The sequence below is a fragment of the Pelophylax lessonae genome (assembly GCF_965119305.1).
Source record: "Pelophylax lessonae genome assembly, chromosome: 9".
Lineage (NCBI taxonomy): Eukaryota > Metazoa > Chordata > Amphibia > Anura > Ranidae > Pelophylax > Pelophylax lessonae.
Genome location: NC_138776.1, coordinates 87,109,836 through 87,126,502, shown reverse-complemented (window position 1 = coordinate 87,126,502; position 16,667 = coordinate 87,109,836). Strand labels below are relative to the sequence as shown.

At 44.9% G+C, this 16,667-nt stretch overlaps 1 protein-coding gene across 6 annotated transcripts in view; it reads left to right on the top strand.

The window, feature by feature from the left end:
• The window catches only part of BLNK (B cell linker), a 359,493-nt gene that overhangs the window by 130,355 nt on the left and 212,471 nt on the right, over window positions 1–16,667 (top strand). For 2 of the 6 annotated variants that reach the window (XM_082267611.1, XM_082267608.1), the window contains exon 1: window positions 13,744–13,881. The exons of the other annotated variants lie outside the window; for them this stretch is intronic. In XM_082267611.1, the coding sequence (XP_082123737.1) occupies window positions 13,835–13,881 (47 nt within the window). In that variant the 5' untranslated portion in view covers window positions 13,744–13,834. Of the gene's footprint in view, window positions 1–13,743; window positions 13,882–16,667 lie in introns of those variants that run through there. 6 annotated transcript variants of the gene reach the window in all.

Sequence of the window (16,667 nt, the reverse complement as noted above, 5' to 3'; positions counted from 1 at the left end):
TGTTTTTACACACAAATGGAGTTTTATTTTGGTGGTATTTGATCATCACTGTTTTTTTTTTCAATACATTTTGTGATATAAATGAAAAAAGGCAAAAAAACTTTGAAAATTTTTTTTTTATTTTCTGCTACAAAACATATCCAATAAAAAAAATAAAATAAATAAATCTTCATAAATCTTGGCCAAAATGTATCCTGCTACATGTCTCTGATAACAAAAAATTCCCAATAAGTGTATATTGATTGGTTTGCATGAAGGTTACAGTGCCTACAAACTATGGTATATAAACTGGAATTTTTTCTTTTTTAATACTACTAATAACGGGGTTCAGGGACTTCTAATGGGACTGGATTACTAAGGCAGGAAATCTGACACTAACTGAGGCTGGTGGGAACTGAATAACTGCCACTGACATCACCAGTGACATTAATACAGTGATCAGTGATAAAAATATACACTGCCACTGTATAATATATATATGTAGCGGGGTTAAACATGCCTAAAGACACTGTTTGATATGTGGGAAGGAACTAGGCTCCCTCTAGTGGTAGCTGCATGGAATTTCCTGGGCTGTGACTTCCTTTTCACAAGATGAAGAAACTACATCTCCCAGGCTGCTTTGCAAGATCCAGGAACTAGGCTCCCTCTAGTGGTAGCTGCATGGAATTTCCCGGGCTGTGACTTCCTTTTCACAAGATGAAGAAACTACATCTCCCAGGCTGCTTTGCAAGATCCAGGGTGCACGGCTGCACCGCACGGCACTATGGGGGAGGTTATTTAAAGGAAGAGAGAAGCGCGCGAAGGGGGGGCCTTTCTGCGCTGGACTCTGAGGAACCAGCGAGCGAGAGTGAAGGACTGACACTGGATATTGGGCCAGAGCCTTTTAGCCTGGAGGGACGACGTGGAGCCGTCCCATCTCAAGCACGAGGCACATTCCTGGAGGTCATACTGCTGTTTGCCGAGACCGGAAGTCATCCGCCAGAAGGACCCCGCGCGGCTGGCATATAGCCAAAGGACTGAGACCGCAGTGGAAGCGCGCGAAGGAGAAACTTCTGTTGGTGAGAGGGCACATGCCCAATAACTGACTTTATCTGCTGAAGAGACAGTTTTATCTACAGATAGCGGTAGCGCAGCAGGAGGTGATAAAACCCCGGGGTTTATCACCATACTCTCTCAGGAGACTCATAGACAAACAATAAGGTCTGTAAAGGAGTCGCCAGAGGCTTATCTCTCTCGCAGAAGTTATTGCTCAGTTACGCAGACACCCTGCGGTGACAACTAACAGCTCGTTGTTTTCTCTCTCTTGATCTTTATTCCTAATCTGGATTACAAATGAGCTCTATTCAATAACCTTGCTAGCGAAGATCAACAAGAAAGAAGAGAACTCTGGGGGAGGGACTCAGATAGGCCCACCTACCTGGTACTGTGTCTAGCCTTAATGCAGGAGGAGTGTGGGGGTATTCTTTTACCTTTTTAAAGCTGTTTTAAATAACCTTTTATGGACTTGTATTGTATTGTATTGTATCTCCCCTATTCAATTTGATATATAGTAAACTAAGTTTGGTTAATTACAATCTTGTGCGTTGTTCCATTGTGTCACCCAGAAGGACTACTATTCAAGAAGGTAACAAGGTATTGTTGCATAGTGAAGTATTGTATTCCAACCTGTGTATCTATTTGATAGTCCAGTCCTATTCTGGGTCAGTTGTGCCTGAGGAGGGATCGAGCCAATTTGATTGGGTTGTTAGGCAGGGTGTAGACCCAATAATATAATCAGCAGCTCCTGCGGGGGTGGTGCTACACGTGGGGGCTCGTCCAGGATTTCTACAGTCCTGCAATACAACCCTCTCAGCCATAGAATCCCCTCCCACGCAGAAATGGATCCTGTCGCTGCTGCTGAGTGGTGCAAGGAAGAGAATGTCATAGTGGAAAATGGCCTGGTGGTTGAAATCAAGGGAGAAGCCTGGACTGAAGAAAAGCTCCTCCCTGTTTTGAGGGCACTATCCACAGACAGGAAATTTTGGGTGATTGACATGAAAACTGACACCACTGTCCCACACACGTATGCACTGTGTGAGTGGAGGAAGGGGGTCCCTGATTATTTCAACGGAAACAGTGTAAAAACTACTGACCAAACAGAACTTTTCCTGATACATCCAGGAGTTCCTATTGCGGGTCCCTCATCCACCACCCCTGGGGTATCCAGCCAAGAAAAAGGTGTCCAAGAAGGGCATCCTGAGTCATCACCTTTGTCGACTTTTAGCTCAGAACTGTGTGCTGTTCTTGGGGAGATTGTGGCAAAATGTAGTAGGGACTCCTCGAGCTATTTGATGACTGGATATAGGAAGCTCCGGACATTCTCTGGGAAACAGCCTGTGCCTTCAGCAGAAGATGGGTTCGAAGAGTGGTTAGATACCGCCACTCAGGCTTTGGAGGAATGGGAGGTACCAGAACAGCACAAGAAGCAGAGAATCACAGAGAGTTTAAGGGGACCTGCATTAGAGGCTGTACGTAATCTAAAGCTTAGCAAGAAGAACTGCACTGCACAGGATTATTTGGACATTCTGCAAGATGTGTTTGGTCGGACGGAGAACGCGGCTGAACTTCTCTACCAGTTGGACCACTGTTATCAAGAAGAGGGGGAGAAGTTGTCCGAATTCATTAAACGTCTGGATAGGATTATCCACCAGATTCTGTTAAAGAAAGGAATAGACCACCGGAAAATAGATGAGACTCGTGCACGACAGGTTCTGAAAGGGGCTCAACCTTTAGATCCCATTGCCATACTGTTACGAACTCGTCGAGATGGCGGCATTCTAGAATACCCCGATCTGATTCGAATGGTCAGAGAGGAAGAGGTTATGTTGGACAACAAGAAGAAAAGTCGGCAGTTTGACTCAACTGCCCGGGTTGGAGTGATAAGTGTGGAAGAGGGTGACTCTCAAGTTGAACTCCTAAAGACCCAAGTGTCTCAGTTGATAGAAATGGTGTCCATCCTGACTGGTCAGGTATCCACTCTACCCAAGGGGAGTATATCGGAGAGGCCAGATGAACCTGTTAGTCTCAGCACAGATCCAGAGCCACGGCCTGCAAGATTGTTAACTTGTTTCAACTGCGGGGGAGTTGGGCATGTTAGAAGGGTATGTCCCAGCTCAGGAAATGCTGCCGCGAAACCTCGCGAGCCAGCGGGAAACTTCAGAGGACACCGGTGAAGGAGTCAACCGGGTGTCCGCCAGTCTTAAGGGACTCCAGAAGTGGTGCAGGATCAGGGAAACTGAGTCAGGGGGTCAGACCCAAATATAATACCCCCAGTTCTAGACTCCGGGTTACTGAGGGAAGGAAAGTCAATGCACACCGGGTTCAGCGGGGGCCCAGATCAAGGAAGAAAAAGGAGAAGAGGGCCAGGGTACAGAGAACTGAATCAGACAACCAGGCTACATCAAGAGAATTCCCAACTAACTTGGTCGGGCCCTCCCCAGTGGTCTCGGTTCAGGTGGAAGGAATTTACACAAGAGCCCTCCTTGACACAGGGGCCCAGGTGACTCTTTTGTATAGAGACTTCTATGATAAATATCTTACCCATCTACCTTTGCAGAAGTTGGAAGATCTGGAGATATGGGGTATTGGGACCCAAAGTTTTCCCTATGACGGGTATCTGCCAATCAAGTTGACCTTTGATCCATCAGTGGCTGGTGAAGCGGAAACCTTCGACACCTTAGCGGTGGTCTGTCCTCGTCCACCAGGGGCCAACAAAAGCTCTCTCATCGTAGGAACAAACACTGACCTGGTAAGGCGCCTTCTGATACAACTGGTCCAGGGACAAGATGCTCAGGCGCCAAGGATCCATCCCATGCTACGGCAGGCCTACCAACGATTAGTGTTGGAGCAAGAGACCCCCGCAGAAGGAGTTGGACGACTCTGGAAGCTGGATAGAGCAGAAAAGGTCTTACAGCCAGGAGAGGTGGCCTGTTTTAAGGCTTCTGTTAAACTCACATGGCAACAGCCGGGTCCCTTCATTATCTTTGAATCAGGTCAAAAGGAGAGACAGAGAGGGATAGAAGTGATCCCTGAGGTGATCCCTTTGAAGGTGTTACAGGAAAACCGTGGAAGGGTTTTAGTGAGTGTCAGAAACACCTCTATTACACCAGTGAAGGTACCGGCCAGAGTGCTCCTGGGCCAAGTCAACCCGGCTACCCCAGTTGCCCCCATTGATTTCAAAGAAAAGGAACAGGGTGAAGCGGTTATAGAGGAGCTTTGCTCTGGAAACGCTGCCCTCCCGCCGGAATGGGTGAAGAGGGCCAAGGCACAACTTGCTCGATGGAGGGAAATATTCTCTAAGGACGAGTTTGACGTGGGATGTGCCAGGAGCGCCACTCATAAGATCCGCCTGAGTGAGGACAAGCCTTTCAGGGAGAGAGTCCGGCGAGTCCCCTTAGGTGACTTAGAAGATCTACGTCAACAGCTGGCAGAGCTCAAAAAGATCGGGATTATCCGAGAATCCAGGAGCCCGTATGCTTCCCCGATAGTGGTAGTCCGGAAGAAAAATGGATCTTTGAGGCTTTGTATCGACTACCGAACGCTGAACAGAAGAACCATCCCAGACCAGTATACCACTCCTCGAATCGAAGATGCCCTACAGAGTCTGTCAGGGGCGAAGTGGTTCAGTGTGATGGACTTAAAGAGTGGGTATTATCAGATCCCCATGCACCCTGAAGATCGGGAGAAAACAGCCTTCATCACCCCTGTGGGGTTCTTTGAGTTCAATCGCATGCCTCAGGGGTTGTCCGGGGCCCCTGCTACCTTCCAAAGGCTGATGGAGAGGACCGTTGGAGATATGAATTTGATAGAGGTACTGGTATACTTGGATGATGTTATCGTGTTTGGCAGAACTTTGGAAGAACATGAGGAGAGGTTGGAAAAGGTCTTGAAGAGGCTACATGAAGAAGGTCTGAAACTTTCTCCTGAGAAGTGCCAATTCTATCAGTCCTCGGTCCATTACCTGGGCCATATCGTGTCTGAAGAAGGGGTGGCCACTGACCCGGACAAGCTGGATGCTGTTGCTTCCTGGCCGAGACCCACAAATGTGACCGAACTCCGGTCATTCTTGGGCTTTTGCTCCTATTACAGGAGGTTTGTGGAGGGGTTCGCCCAGATTGCCCGACCCCTAAATGAGCTCCTGAAGAATGAAGAAGATGATGTCCCTGAGTTGGTAAAGCCGGCGAAGTCCACCATAGGCCCCCGGAAGGCTAAGGAATCCATCCAGGATCAGTGGACCCCGGAATGCGAAGGGGCCTTTGTCCAGCTGAAGGAAACCCTAACCACTGCCCCTGTGTTGGCCTATGCGGACCCCACAAAACCATATGAACTGCATGTTGATGCCAGCCGAGATGGGCTGGGGGGGGTACTTTATCAGGAGCATGAGGGTCATCTGCGACCTGTTGCCTATGTGAGCAGAAGCCTATTGCCTGCTGAAAGGAATTATCCTACTCACAAACTTGAATTCTTGGCCTTGAAGTGGGCAGTGGTTGACAAATTGAAAGACTACCTGTACGGAGCTGAATTCATTGTCAAGACAGATAATAATCCCCTCACCTATCTGTTGACTACGGCCAAGCTGGATGCAACAGGACATCGATGGTTGGCTGCCCTCTCTAGCTTCAATTTTAGCCTGAAGTATCGGCCAGGAATCGGAAATAGGGATGCAGATGCCCTATCCAGAAGGTTGCATGTTCCACAGGAACCTGCGGAAGAATGGACTCATTTGGCTCCAGAAGGGGTGCGTGCCCTATATCAGGGAACTGAATTTCGATCCCGAGGAGGGTCAAGAGCAGAAGAGATTGGGGTTTCGGCTATCGGAGTACCCAAATGCTACTGCCAGGTGACCCAAGTTGAAGGGGAGGGTTTGCCCCGGCTGTCCAAAAGGGACTTGCGGAAGGAGCAGTTGGAAGACCCTTTGGGAAAACTTCTCTTGGAAGCTCTGGAGATCCAGAGCCCTGAGTTGCTTCTAACTGACTCCCCTCAGGGGGCCCGTCTGTTGCATAGAGAGTGGACCCGGTTACAGATCAGAGAAGGAGTGGCCTACCGGAGAGGTCCATCTGAAGATCTGGAGGAGAAGTGGCAACTGTTCTTACCAGCTAAATACAGAGAGGGAGTTCTGGCCGCTCTTCATGATAATCATGGCCATCTGGGGCCCGAAAGAACCTTTCAGCTTGTCAGGGACAGGTTCTACTGGCCTTGTATGAGGGCCGAAGTTGAAGGATACTGTCATTCTTGTGTCCGGTGTATACAGAGGAAGACTCTGCCACGTCAAGCAGCCCCAATGGGCCATCTACAAAGTCAGGGACCCATGGAGCTGGTGTGCATTGATTTCCTTTGCTTAGAGCCTGATCTGAGTGGCCAGGGGAATGTCCTTGTGGTAACAGACCATTTTACCAGATATGCTCAAGCATTCCCAACAAGGGATCAGAAGGCCTCAACGGTAGCCAAAGTTCTTGTAGAGAAGTTCTTTGTACATTATGGGTTACCACAACGCCTCCATTCTGATCAGGGAAGGGACTTTGAAAGCAGACTGATCAAGAGACTGTTAGATATGTTAGGCATTCAAAAGACTAGAACCACTCCCTACCATCCACAGGGGGATGCCCAGCCTGAACGATTTAACAGGACTCTTTTGGATATGTTGGGGACTTTGAGCTCAGAGAAGAAACAGCATTGGGGCAAGCACGTAGCTGCCATTGTGCATGCCTACAACAGCACTGTCAGTGATGCTACTGGATATTCCCCTTATCGGCTGATGTTTGGAAGGGAGGCTCGGTTGCCAGTGGATTTGGCCTTTGGCATTTCGCCTGATCATACCTCTTCAGCATCGCATAGAGGATATGTGGACCGACTGCGGAAGAGTCTGAAAGCGGCCTATGACAAGGCTCAGGCCACATCTGATCAACGTGGACTGCGGAATAAAAAAAATTTCGACCTAAAAGTTCGGATCCATGACCTGCAACCAGGGGACAGGGTTTTGTTGAGAAACTTGGGTGTCCCGGGAAAACACAAGTTGGCAGACCGCTGGAAGTCCCAACCTTATGTTATCTGCAAGCAACTGCCAAACCTTCCTGTGTACCAAATTCGGCCTGAAGGAAGTGTGGGTCCATTGAAGGCTTGGCATCGGAACCATTTGCTGCCTCTCTCTGAAGCGGTTCGTATGCCCCCTGTGGAAGACTTGTCAGAGGCCCCTTCGACTTCTCGCCGGTCCAGACCAGTTACCAGATCTCAGACGACGCTCCCAGATGAGGGAGAGGGAAGTTCTTCATCTGAAGATTTGGAAGATGAAGAGGAGGTACCCGACTGGTTGTGGTCATCTCAGTTGCCAGAACCCACACCTGCCTCCCTGTCTTCATCTGACTTGGCTGATAGAGGAGCCCTTCGGGCAGAAGCCCCTGAATTCATACCCTTTCATATGCTTCCAGAAGAAGCAGTTGAGGATGAAGATCCTGAGGAGGAGGTTGCACCCTTCTCTGAAGAAGAACTGACCTCTCTTGAACCATCAGGTTCCTCTGTGTTGGAACATGAGGAGGGGGACATTGAAGAATCCTCAGAAGTGCCTGATCCTAGCACCTCTGAGAGCATGCCTCCACGGGAACAGAGGGAAAGGAGAGTCATTCACCCACCTAAGAGACTGACCTATGATCAATTGGGTGAATGTTCGGAAGAAGCTGTTTTTACCTCCAAAAGATCTCCTGACCAGCCTAGTTCCTCCACTGTAGATTTGGTGGGGGACAACCCTAGCTCACCCCCAGGCACAACTGTACAAGCCACCCAAGTTTTGGGGGGTCTGTGAGAGATCATGAGAACAAAGTATTGAAGTAGAAAACGTTTGCATTTAAGTTTGTACATAAGGATATTGGGTTTGGCCATTATAATAAGCACAGTTTTTGATGTTCACAATTTGGTTTACTTTGTGAGTTAATGTTTGCGCACATTTTGTTGCTCTGACCTCACTATATGTTTTTTTCTCTTTCTCACCTTTTGATGTTTTTTTTTCAACACAAACTTTAAGATGTAAGTGTTTAAGAAATTGCAAAGGCACATGTGCTTTTTAAAGGAGCACTATATAAAAGCACTAGAAATCAGCACTATATTAACACTGTAGAAATCACTTATTTGCTTATTAATTGCACTTTATCGTTTTACTGTTGCACTGCTATTAGAATACAAAATTGGATATATTCAGATTGACTTATTTCAGCAAAATGTTAATGTTTTTGTTGTATAATGCCAACCTATGCACTAGGGTACATACTGTTGACCTCTTTGGGGACCAAAGTTTCTCAAGTGGGGGGAGTGTGTAGCGGGGTTAAACATGCCTAAAGACACTGTTTGATATGTGGGAAGGAACTAGGCTCCCTCTAGTGGTAGCTGCATGGAATTTCCTGGGCTGTGACTTCCTTTTCACAAGATGAAGAAACTACATCTCCCAGGCTGCTTTGCAAGATCCAGGAACTAGGCTCCCTCTAGTGGTAGCTGCATGGAATTTCCCGGGCTGTGACTTCCTTTTCACAAGATGAAGAAACTACATCTCCCAGGCTGCTTTGCAAGATCCAGGGTGCACGGCTGCACCGCACGGCACTATGGGGGAGGTTATTTAAAGGAAGAGAGAAGCGCGCGAAGGGGGGGCCTTTCTGCGCTGGACTCTGAGGAACCAGCGAGCGAGAGTGAAGGACTGACACTGGATATTGGGCCAGAGCCTTTTAGCCTGGAGGGACGACGTGGAGCCGTCCCATCTCAAGCACGAGGCACATTCCTGGAGGTCATACTGCTGTTTGCCGAGACCGGAAGTCATCCGCCAGAAGGACCCCGCGCGGCTGGCATATAGCCAAAGGACTGAGACCGCAGTGGAAGCGCGCGAAGGAGAAACTTCTGTTGGTGAGAGGGCACATGCCCAATAACTGACTTTATCTGCTGAAGAGACAGTTTTATCTACAGATAGCGGTAGCGCAGCAGGAGGTGATAAAACCCCGGGGTTTATCACCATACTCTCTCAGGAGACTCATAGACAAACAATAAGGTCTGTAAAGGAGTCGCCAGAGGCTTATCTCTCTCGCAGAAGTTATTGCTCAGTTACGCAGACACCCTGCGGTGACAACTAACAGCTCGTTGTTTTCTCTCTCTTGATCTTTATTCCTAATCTGGATTACAAATGAGCTCTATTCAATAACCTTGCTAGCGAAGATCAACAAGAAAGAAGAGAACTCTGGGGGAGGGACTCAGATAGGCCCACCTACCTGGTACTGTGTCTAGCCTTAATGCAGGAGGAGTGTGGGGGTATTCTTTTACCTTTTTAAAGCTGTTTTAAATAACCTTTTATGGACTTGTATTGTATTGTATTGTATCTCCCCTATTCAATTTGATATATAGTAAACTAAGTTTGGTTAATTACAATCTTGTGCGTTGTTCCATTGTGTCACCCAGAAGGACTACTATTCAAGAAGGTAACAAGGTATTGTTGCATAGTGAAGTATTGTATTCCAACCTGTGTATCTATTTGATAGTCCAGTCCTATTCTGGGTCAGTTGTGCCTGAGGAGGGATCGAGCCAATTTGATTGGGTTGTTAGGCAGGGTGTAGACCCAATAATATAATCAGCAGCTCCTGCGGGGGTGGTGCTACATATATATATATATATATATATGCATATACACTGGCTGGGAACGGGTTAACACCCAGGGTGATCAATGGGTTAAATGTGTGCCTAACTATGCGTATAATGTGTGTACAGAGTGGGGCTTTTACTAACAAATTACTTGGTCCAAACCACAGTAGCAGTAAGCGACATACGGGTCCGCACGTCCCGTTTACTTGTGTGGGCTGCCAGTCCGCAGTACACTGTGTGCGGCAGCCCACATATGTTTAAACAAAAAATATGCTTTTGAGTTGATTTTTTTCCCTTTTTTCCCAAAGTTTTTTGGTTTTTTTAAACTAAAAAGAATGTATTTTTTTTTCACTGCTTATATACACACTTATATACACGCTTATATGACACTGGTTCTACAAAGTAATGTGAATTTTTTCAAAGGGAGGATGCAGTGGTGGCCCTTTCTTTTTAGTCTCTCTATTAGATAAACTCCCTATAGTCTGAACAGAGCAGGTGGAAAGCTGAGGCTGAGACAATCCTCTAATTAATTTTTGTGTTTAATTAGGAGCCTAAGCTATTGAGCTTCGTAAACGATTGTTTATTTTAGAGATGCTAGTAAAGTTAGCCTCGTTGGAAATGTTTAACCGCTTGCCAACCGCCGCACGAACATATACTGCGGCGGTCAGCCCCTCACAGGCAGAGTGACGTATCGGTACGTCACTAGCCTGGGAGGGTCTAGGGAGCGAGCGCGCGCCGCCGGCGGCGCGCTCCCGCTCCCGCGCGGTCACGGACCCCCCCGCGCGTGTGACCGGTGGACCCGATGTCCGCTGGTCACTCGGCGATCGGCGGGGGAGAGGGAGAAAGGCAGGCAGCTTGTGTAAACAAGCTGCCTGTCAGTTCTCCCTGTGTAGAAACACTTATCATACGGTTCTACTATGTAGAACCGTTGATCAGTGAAACTACACCTCAAGCCACAGCCAATCACAGTTAGAATCACGCCCCTAGGGACACACACAGCCCCTCCCTCTCAAATAAAGTTAACCCCTTCACTGCCAGTGTATTTTTACAGTAACAGTGCATATATATAGCACTGATTACTGTAGAAATGTCACTGGTAACCCCAAAAGTGTCAAAAATGTCAGTCAAGGGTCCGATCTGTCCGCCGCAATGTCGCAGTACCGCAAAAAAAATCGCAGATCGCCGGCATTAGGCGTTAAAAAAAAACAACAAAAATGACAAAAATCTTTCCCTTTGTTAGTAAACGCGATAACTTTTGCGCAAACCAATCAAAATACGCTTTTTGCGATTTTTTTTACCAAACATATGTAGCATTAAACAAATTGGCCGAAAATTTTAAAAAATTTTGATTTTTACTTTTTTTTGGGGGGGAATTTCATATAAAAAAATGTGAAAAATATTGTTATTTTTGCAAAATTGACGCTCTTTTTTTGTTTATAGCGCGTGATCAAAAAACCGCACAGGTGATCAAATACCGCCAAAAGAAAGATCTGTTTGTGGGAAAAAAAGGAGGTCAAATTCGTTTAGGTACAGCGTCGCATGACCGCGCAATTGTCCGTTAAAATCACGCAGTGCTGAATCGCAAAATACCCCCTGGTCAGGAAGGGGGTAAAATCTTCCGGGGCTTAAGTGGTTAAATATTAGTGTAACTAGACCCATCAGTTTACCTGTTTTCCAAAACCATTTAAGGCAAGACATGTATGAGAACTGTCACAATTGGTTTTGTTCTCAACTGAACTGTCAATGAATCAAATGGCTTGTGTCTCATCTGATCACATCACATTGCAGCTACAGATGAAACAGAGGCTAAAATAACAGCTGTAAAAGATGAGATGGTTTAGTTCTGCTTTAAATATTATTACAAAAATTATTTAACTATTTATGTGCATTCAAATTAATTTAACAAAATGGCTGCTGGTCTCAAATAAAACAATTGGTAGATTGTTTTTCTGTTGGTGGGGGGTGGGAAGGGGTTATTTTTTATCCCTGCCGTCTAGCCATTGCATACTCAATGTCAATACAATACAATACAATTTCATCCTCCATGGAACTCATTTCCACTAATAAAGGAAGACTTGCACCTGGCTTCAGTGGGGGACTTTTAAAGGATAAGCACACCTTGACTACTTCAATACCAGCATGTTTTTTTTAATTTTTAGAAAATTGTAGCAAAAAATTAGATCACCTTTGGGTATCTACAGGTATGTTCTTAAAAGCGGTTATGCTGTGCCAGCATTTTTATTTGATAGGGCTCTTTCACGCGGAGTGGACCGTATTGCGATCCGCTCCAGCACTTTTTTTTTTTTTCACGGAGCGGATGACACTTGTGTCATCCGCTCCGTATGTCCGCATATCATCCCATAGGTTTGCGGATGATATATGGACATAATGTATGTCTATGGGTATTGCGGACGTCAGCGGATGACACCGCTGACATCCGATTTTGCATCCGTTCCGTTTTTTTAAACAGAACAAAAATAGGGTTCTGTTTCCGTTCCAAAAAACGGAACAGAACTGAAAGGAGGAAAATCGGATGTCAGCGGTGTCATCCACTGACATCCGCAATGCCATTGACATACATTATGTCCGTATATCATCCGCAAAAAAATAGGATGATATACGGACATGCGGAACGCCCGTGTGAAAAGGCCCATAGTGTTTTAAATTAGGAAGCAAGGGAAACTTTTTTTTTAAATGTATGGTCTGTTGTTGTTTAAAGTGGATGTAAACCCACTTTAAAAGACTTTTACCTACAGGTAAGCCTATATTAAGGCTTACCTATAGGTTCTATAAATATCTCCTAAACATGCACCGTTTAGGAGATATTTACAGTGCATGCAGCCGATGACGTCATCAGCGCATGCGCTCTGAAGGAACGGCCACCCATGCCATTCCTTCAGAGCCCTGTGCCGTGCACGGCGGCTCCCGCGTGCATGCGCGGGACTGATGTAATCGCGCCTCCTGTCGGCACTGCGGGGGCTTCATTTTTAGGTAAGTACTTCATAATGAGCTAGTATGCGATGCATATTAGCTCATTATGCCTTTGTCTTTACAGATTTTTTTCTTCACATTTTTTTCAGAGGGTTTACTTCCTCTTTAAATGTTTGGGCTTGCATGATGTAGTAGGTAATTATCAGTTAAACTATCACATCACTCAAACATTACCTGGGATTGAAGGGAGTTTAAAATGCTAGTATAGAGGTGGTTAAGAAAGAAATTGATAAAAGTTTGCCAAAGCAGCTCAATCATATTCCGGTGCTATGAGTGACTTTCCTCTTTTCCATGCATGTAATCTTCAAAAGTAATACTTACAACTCCTTTAAGAGTAAAGCCCCGTACACACGATCAGATTATCGAACGATCTGTCGTCCATTTTTTGTGGCATGCTAGTCTGATGAGGAAAGTAAAGAGGTTATTTTCATACGAATTTTTTGTGTTGGATTGCTTTGTATGTGTTCTTTCGTCTCTGAGCATGCCTAGTCTTGCTCTTAAGATTTTTTTCTGTCGAAATCTGTACTAATGAGACGAAAATCGGACGTTGTATTACAGACATCAAAAATTATATAGCCTGCACATCAGGATTTTGTCAGCCAAAAAGTTGGAGTTGGTTTTCGAAAGCACCATACTAACAATCCGAAAATCGGCAGATCGGTCGTCGGACGAATTTTCCCTACAGATTTTCTTATCGTGTGTCGCCTTAACTGTTTGAAGAGTGTTAAAGAAAATGACTTCTCTTGAACAATAGGTTAATATTTATCTTTCTCTTACTAATGAGGAACAATCATGTACAAACTTGAAAATGCACAAAAGGATGCAACATAAACAGAATAATCACACGGTATAAAAAAATTCCGGTATCTAAGGTTATATAAGTTTTGAAACATAGAAACATTATCTTGGCTTCATAAAGTATACACAGTAGTGATATTTTTATTGCACCCAGTAAGGATTGACGATAGCTGCACTTGTATGCTGTGATCAGAAATAACATTAGCTTCTTTAATAATTAACATAAAGAAATGAGGAAGTTTGAGGCAAGCCTAGATCATAGAAGTTTTATCTGTGGCATTGCTTGTGTTGTCACTTGATTGTGAACAAACAAGGTGCATAGTACAACCAGAGAACGGGAGGAATTAGAGAAAGCTTTTCCCTGCCAGGCCAAGATTCAGATACACGGTGAAGAGAGACGATGTATACAGGGCAAAGTAAAAGTCCAATTAAAGTGAAACCTCCATGGTATGTTAATATTTTTACTCTTTATTTCATATAAAATTTTACAATGTGTTAATTTTATATCTCAAAAGGGTGCATATATGGATTGAGGAACAGCTTGTGTGCCCTGCTGGCAGATGGGCAAAAAGGGGTTTGTATCCATGTAGTCCAACTTTTTTTTTTTTTTTTTACTTGAATAGTGTGAAGAAGGGTTATGAAAAGTTTAATCAGGGGCAGCGCTGGATCAGAGGTTCTTATTAGGTTCTGAAAATGTAGAGAACTGAGGTTTGGTAGTGTTAGTAAAGTGGTTCCCAGTGTTTCCCTCCATCCTTTGAGGCAGTGGTCCTCAACCCTGGCCTACAGGGCCCACTAACAGGCCAGATTTTAGGTATTACCTTGGGGAGATGCAGACTAGAGTACTGCAATCACTGAGAAGCAAATGATATCACCTGGGATGTATTTCAGTTATCTTGAGAATCTGGCCTGTTAGTGGGCCCTGTAGGCCAGGGTTGAGGACCACTGCTCTGAGGGACTTCAGCTGAAAACGTAAGGTCAAGAAACAAATAAGTCCCAAAAGAAGGAATCGATGAGGTTGTTGGGTGCAAATTATTGTTTTTCATTATCAGTTTAAAGCCAAAGCATTTTGGGGGGGTAACAGAATTTGTATGATTTGCATGTTACAAGTGTGTCTGTGTTTCTAACAATGAAGTCTATCTCTTGTGGAATGTGAATGCAGCAATCCAGTGCACAGGATCTACAGTATATTGATCTTTTAGTCCAACCCCTAAGGAAGAGAGATTCTGTTACCCCCAAAATATGTTGGCTTTCAACTGGTAATATAGAGGAAGGGGAACAGATCTTCTCAGTGTAGTCGTTTAAAAACACTTTAAGTGCCCTTTCACACGGGCGTTCCGCATGTCCGTATATCATCCTATTTTTTTGCGGATGATATACGGACATAATGTATGTCAATGGCATTGCGGATGTCAGCGGATGACACCGCTGACATCCGATTTTCGTCTTTTCAGTTCTGTTCCGTTTTTTCAGAACGGATGCAAAATCGGATGTCAGCGGTGTCATCCGCTGACATCCGCAATGCCCATAGACATACATTATGTCCCTATATCATCCGCAAACGGATGGGATGATATGCGGACGTATGGAGCGGATGACACAAGTGTCATCCGCTCCGTGAAAAAAAAAAAGTGCGGAGCGGATCGCAATGCGGTCCACTCCGTGTGAAAGAGCCCAAATAGTTAAAAAGTAAATAACTCACAAGAGTAGATGAGATTGCGCTTGTAATGACATATATAAGTCCTGCTGGGAGATTCCCAGGTGGTCCCACTTGGTGTCTGTGTCTCTGTCCAAGACTGTCAGACTGTCAGCTGTGCTGGTGGATTCCAGCACTAACATCAGTGCTCATAGAGGCTGCATTCATATGTCATTACAAGTGTAATCTCCTCTACTCTTGTGAGTTATTTGCTTTTTACCTATTAAAGTGTTTTTAAACGACTACACTTAGAGGCTTTGTTCCCCTTCCTCCTTGTTGCCCACAGAGTACCTTCTGGCACGTCCTTAAAACTGGCTGATTTCAAGTGTTAAGACCCAGTAAATCTTACATATACTGTTAGATCAGTAATCTTAGGTACTTTTATGGACTTTTCCACATTTTTACAGATAGCCTCATGTGACTTTTGGGAATCTGTTTTGTGCGCCAAGTGTTTATCCTTGTATTCCAACTTGTAACGAAGACAATTATTCTAACCACCTCGTCAATTTATATTTTGGGGCTCTTTTTCCTCTTCTCATCATGTTTTAATTGCTCTCTATTCCACAGTTGATTTTTCCTCAGTTTCTGTATCTAGTGACACCTTTGTGTACCCTGACATTGGGTCCCTGTGATAGGAAGTTAGAGGGAATTTTGCATAGTTACATAGTTAGTCAGGTTGAAAAAAGACACAAGTCCATCTGGCTCAACCAATAAAACAAATCATCTTCCAAATGGGGAAACAGACAACAAATCTATTGGAGAGATTTTCAGTCACTTCCTATCCAAGAGACAACAAGGCATGAAGTGAAGAGATATCTCTCCAACATTCACAGCAATAACATCTTGACAGAGGTTTAATCTATTTGTCATTCTATCCAACTAAACTAACTCATAAAAAAGTTAACGTGTATGTATAGCCAAAACTTTTTTTTTGCTTTTAATAGAGGGGGGAAGGTTTCAGAACCCCTGCCAGGATATTTCTTTCTTTGCCATTGGGAAACCTTAACTTCTGCTTCACTTTATATCCCAATGATGTAATAGTAAGTTCAAGTGGAAAAAAAGGCTAACTATAATGATTCTTAAAAACATCCCTTGCACCCTCCTCCGATCTATCCTGATTATCCTGTATAACAAAAGATCTGTGTACTTAACATTTTTTTTAATCCTACCCTGTCATGTGATCCTGCAGCTCTAGCTCCCATGTATCAGTGAGTGGCTGCTGCAGGGGAGTAGAGGGAGTGCAAACAACAGATGGGCCATTGGAGCTGCTGGGTGACAGCTTCTGGGAATTCACAACAGTTGTCAAGCGCTCCCAGGCACAGGGAAGCCAGAGCTGGTAAATCATATGACCAGACCAGAGAAAAAAAAAAAGAAGCTAGATATGCAGATATTTTATATAGGGTACACAGGACAGGTAGGAGGTGGGGGAGGGATGTTTTTTAGGAATAGTTATAGTTGGCTTTATCTTACACTTTAAAGAAAATCCCCAAAATGAGGAAAATTTCCCTCTTAAGCTGCGTACACAGGCATCGAAAATCGG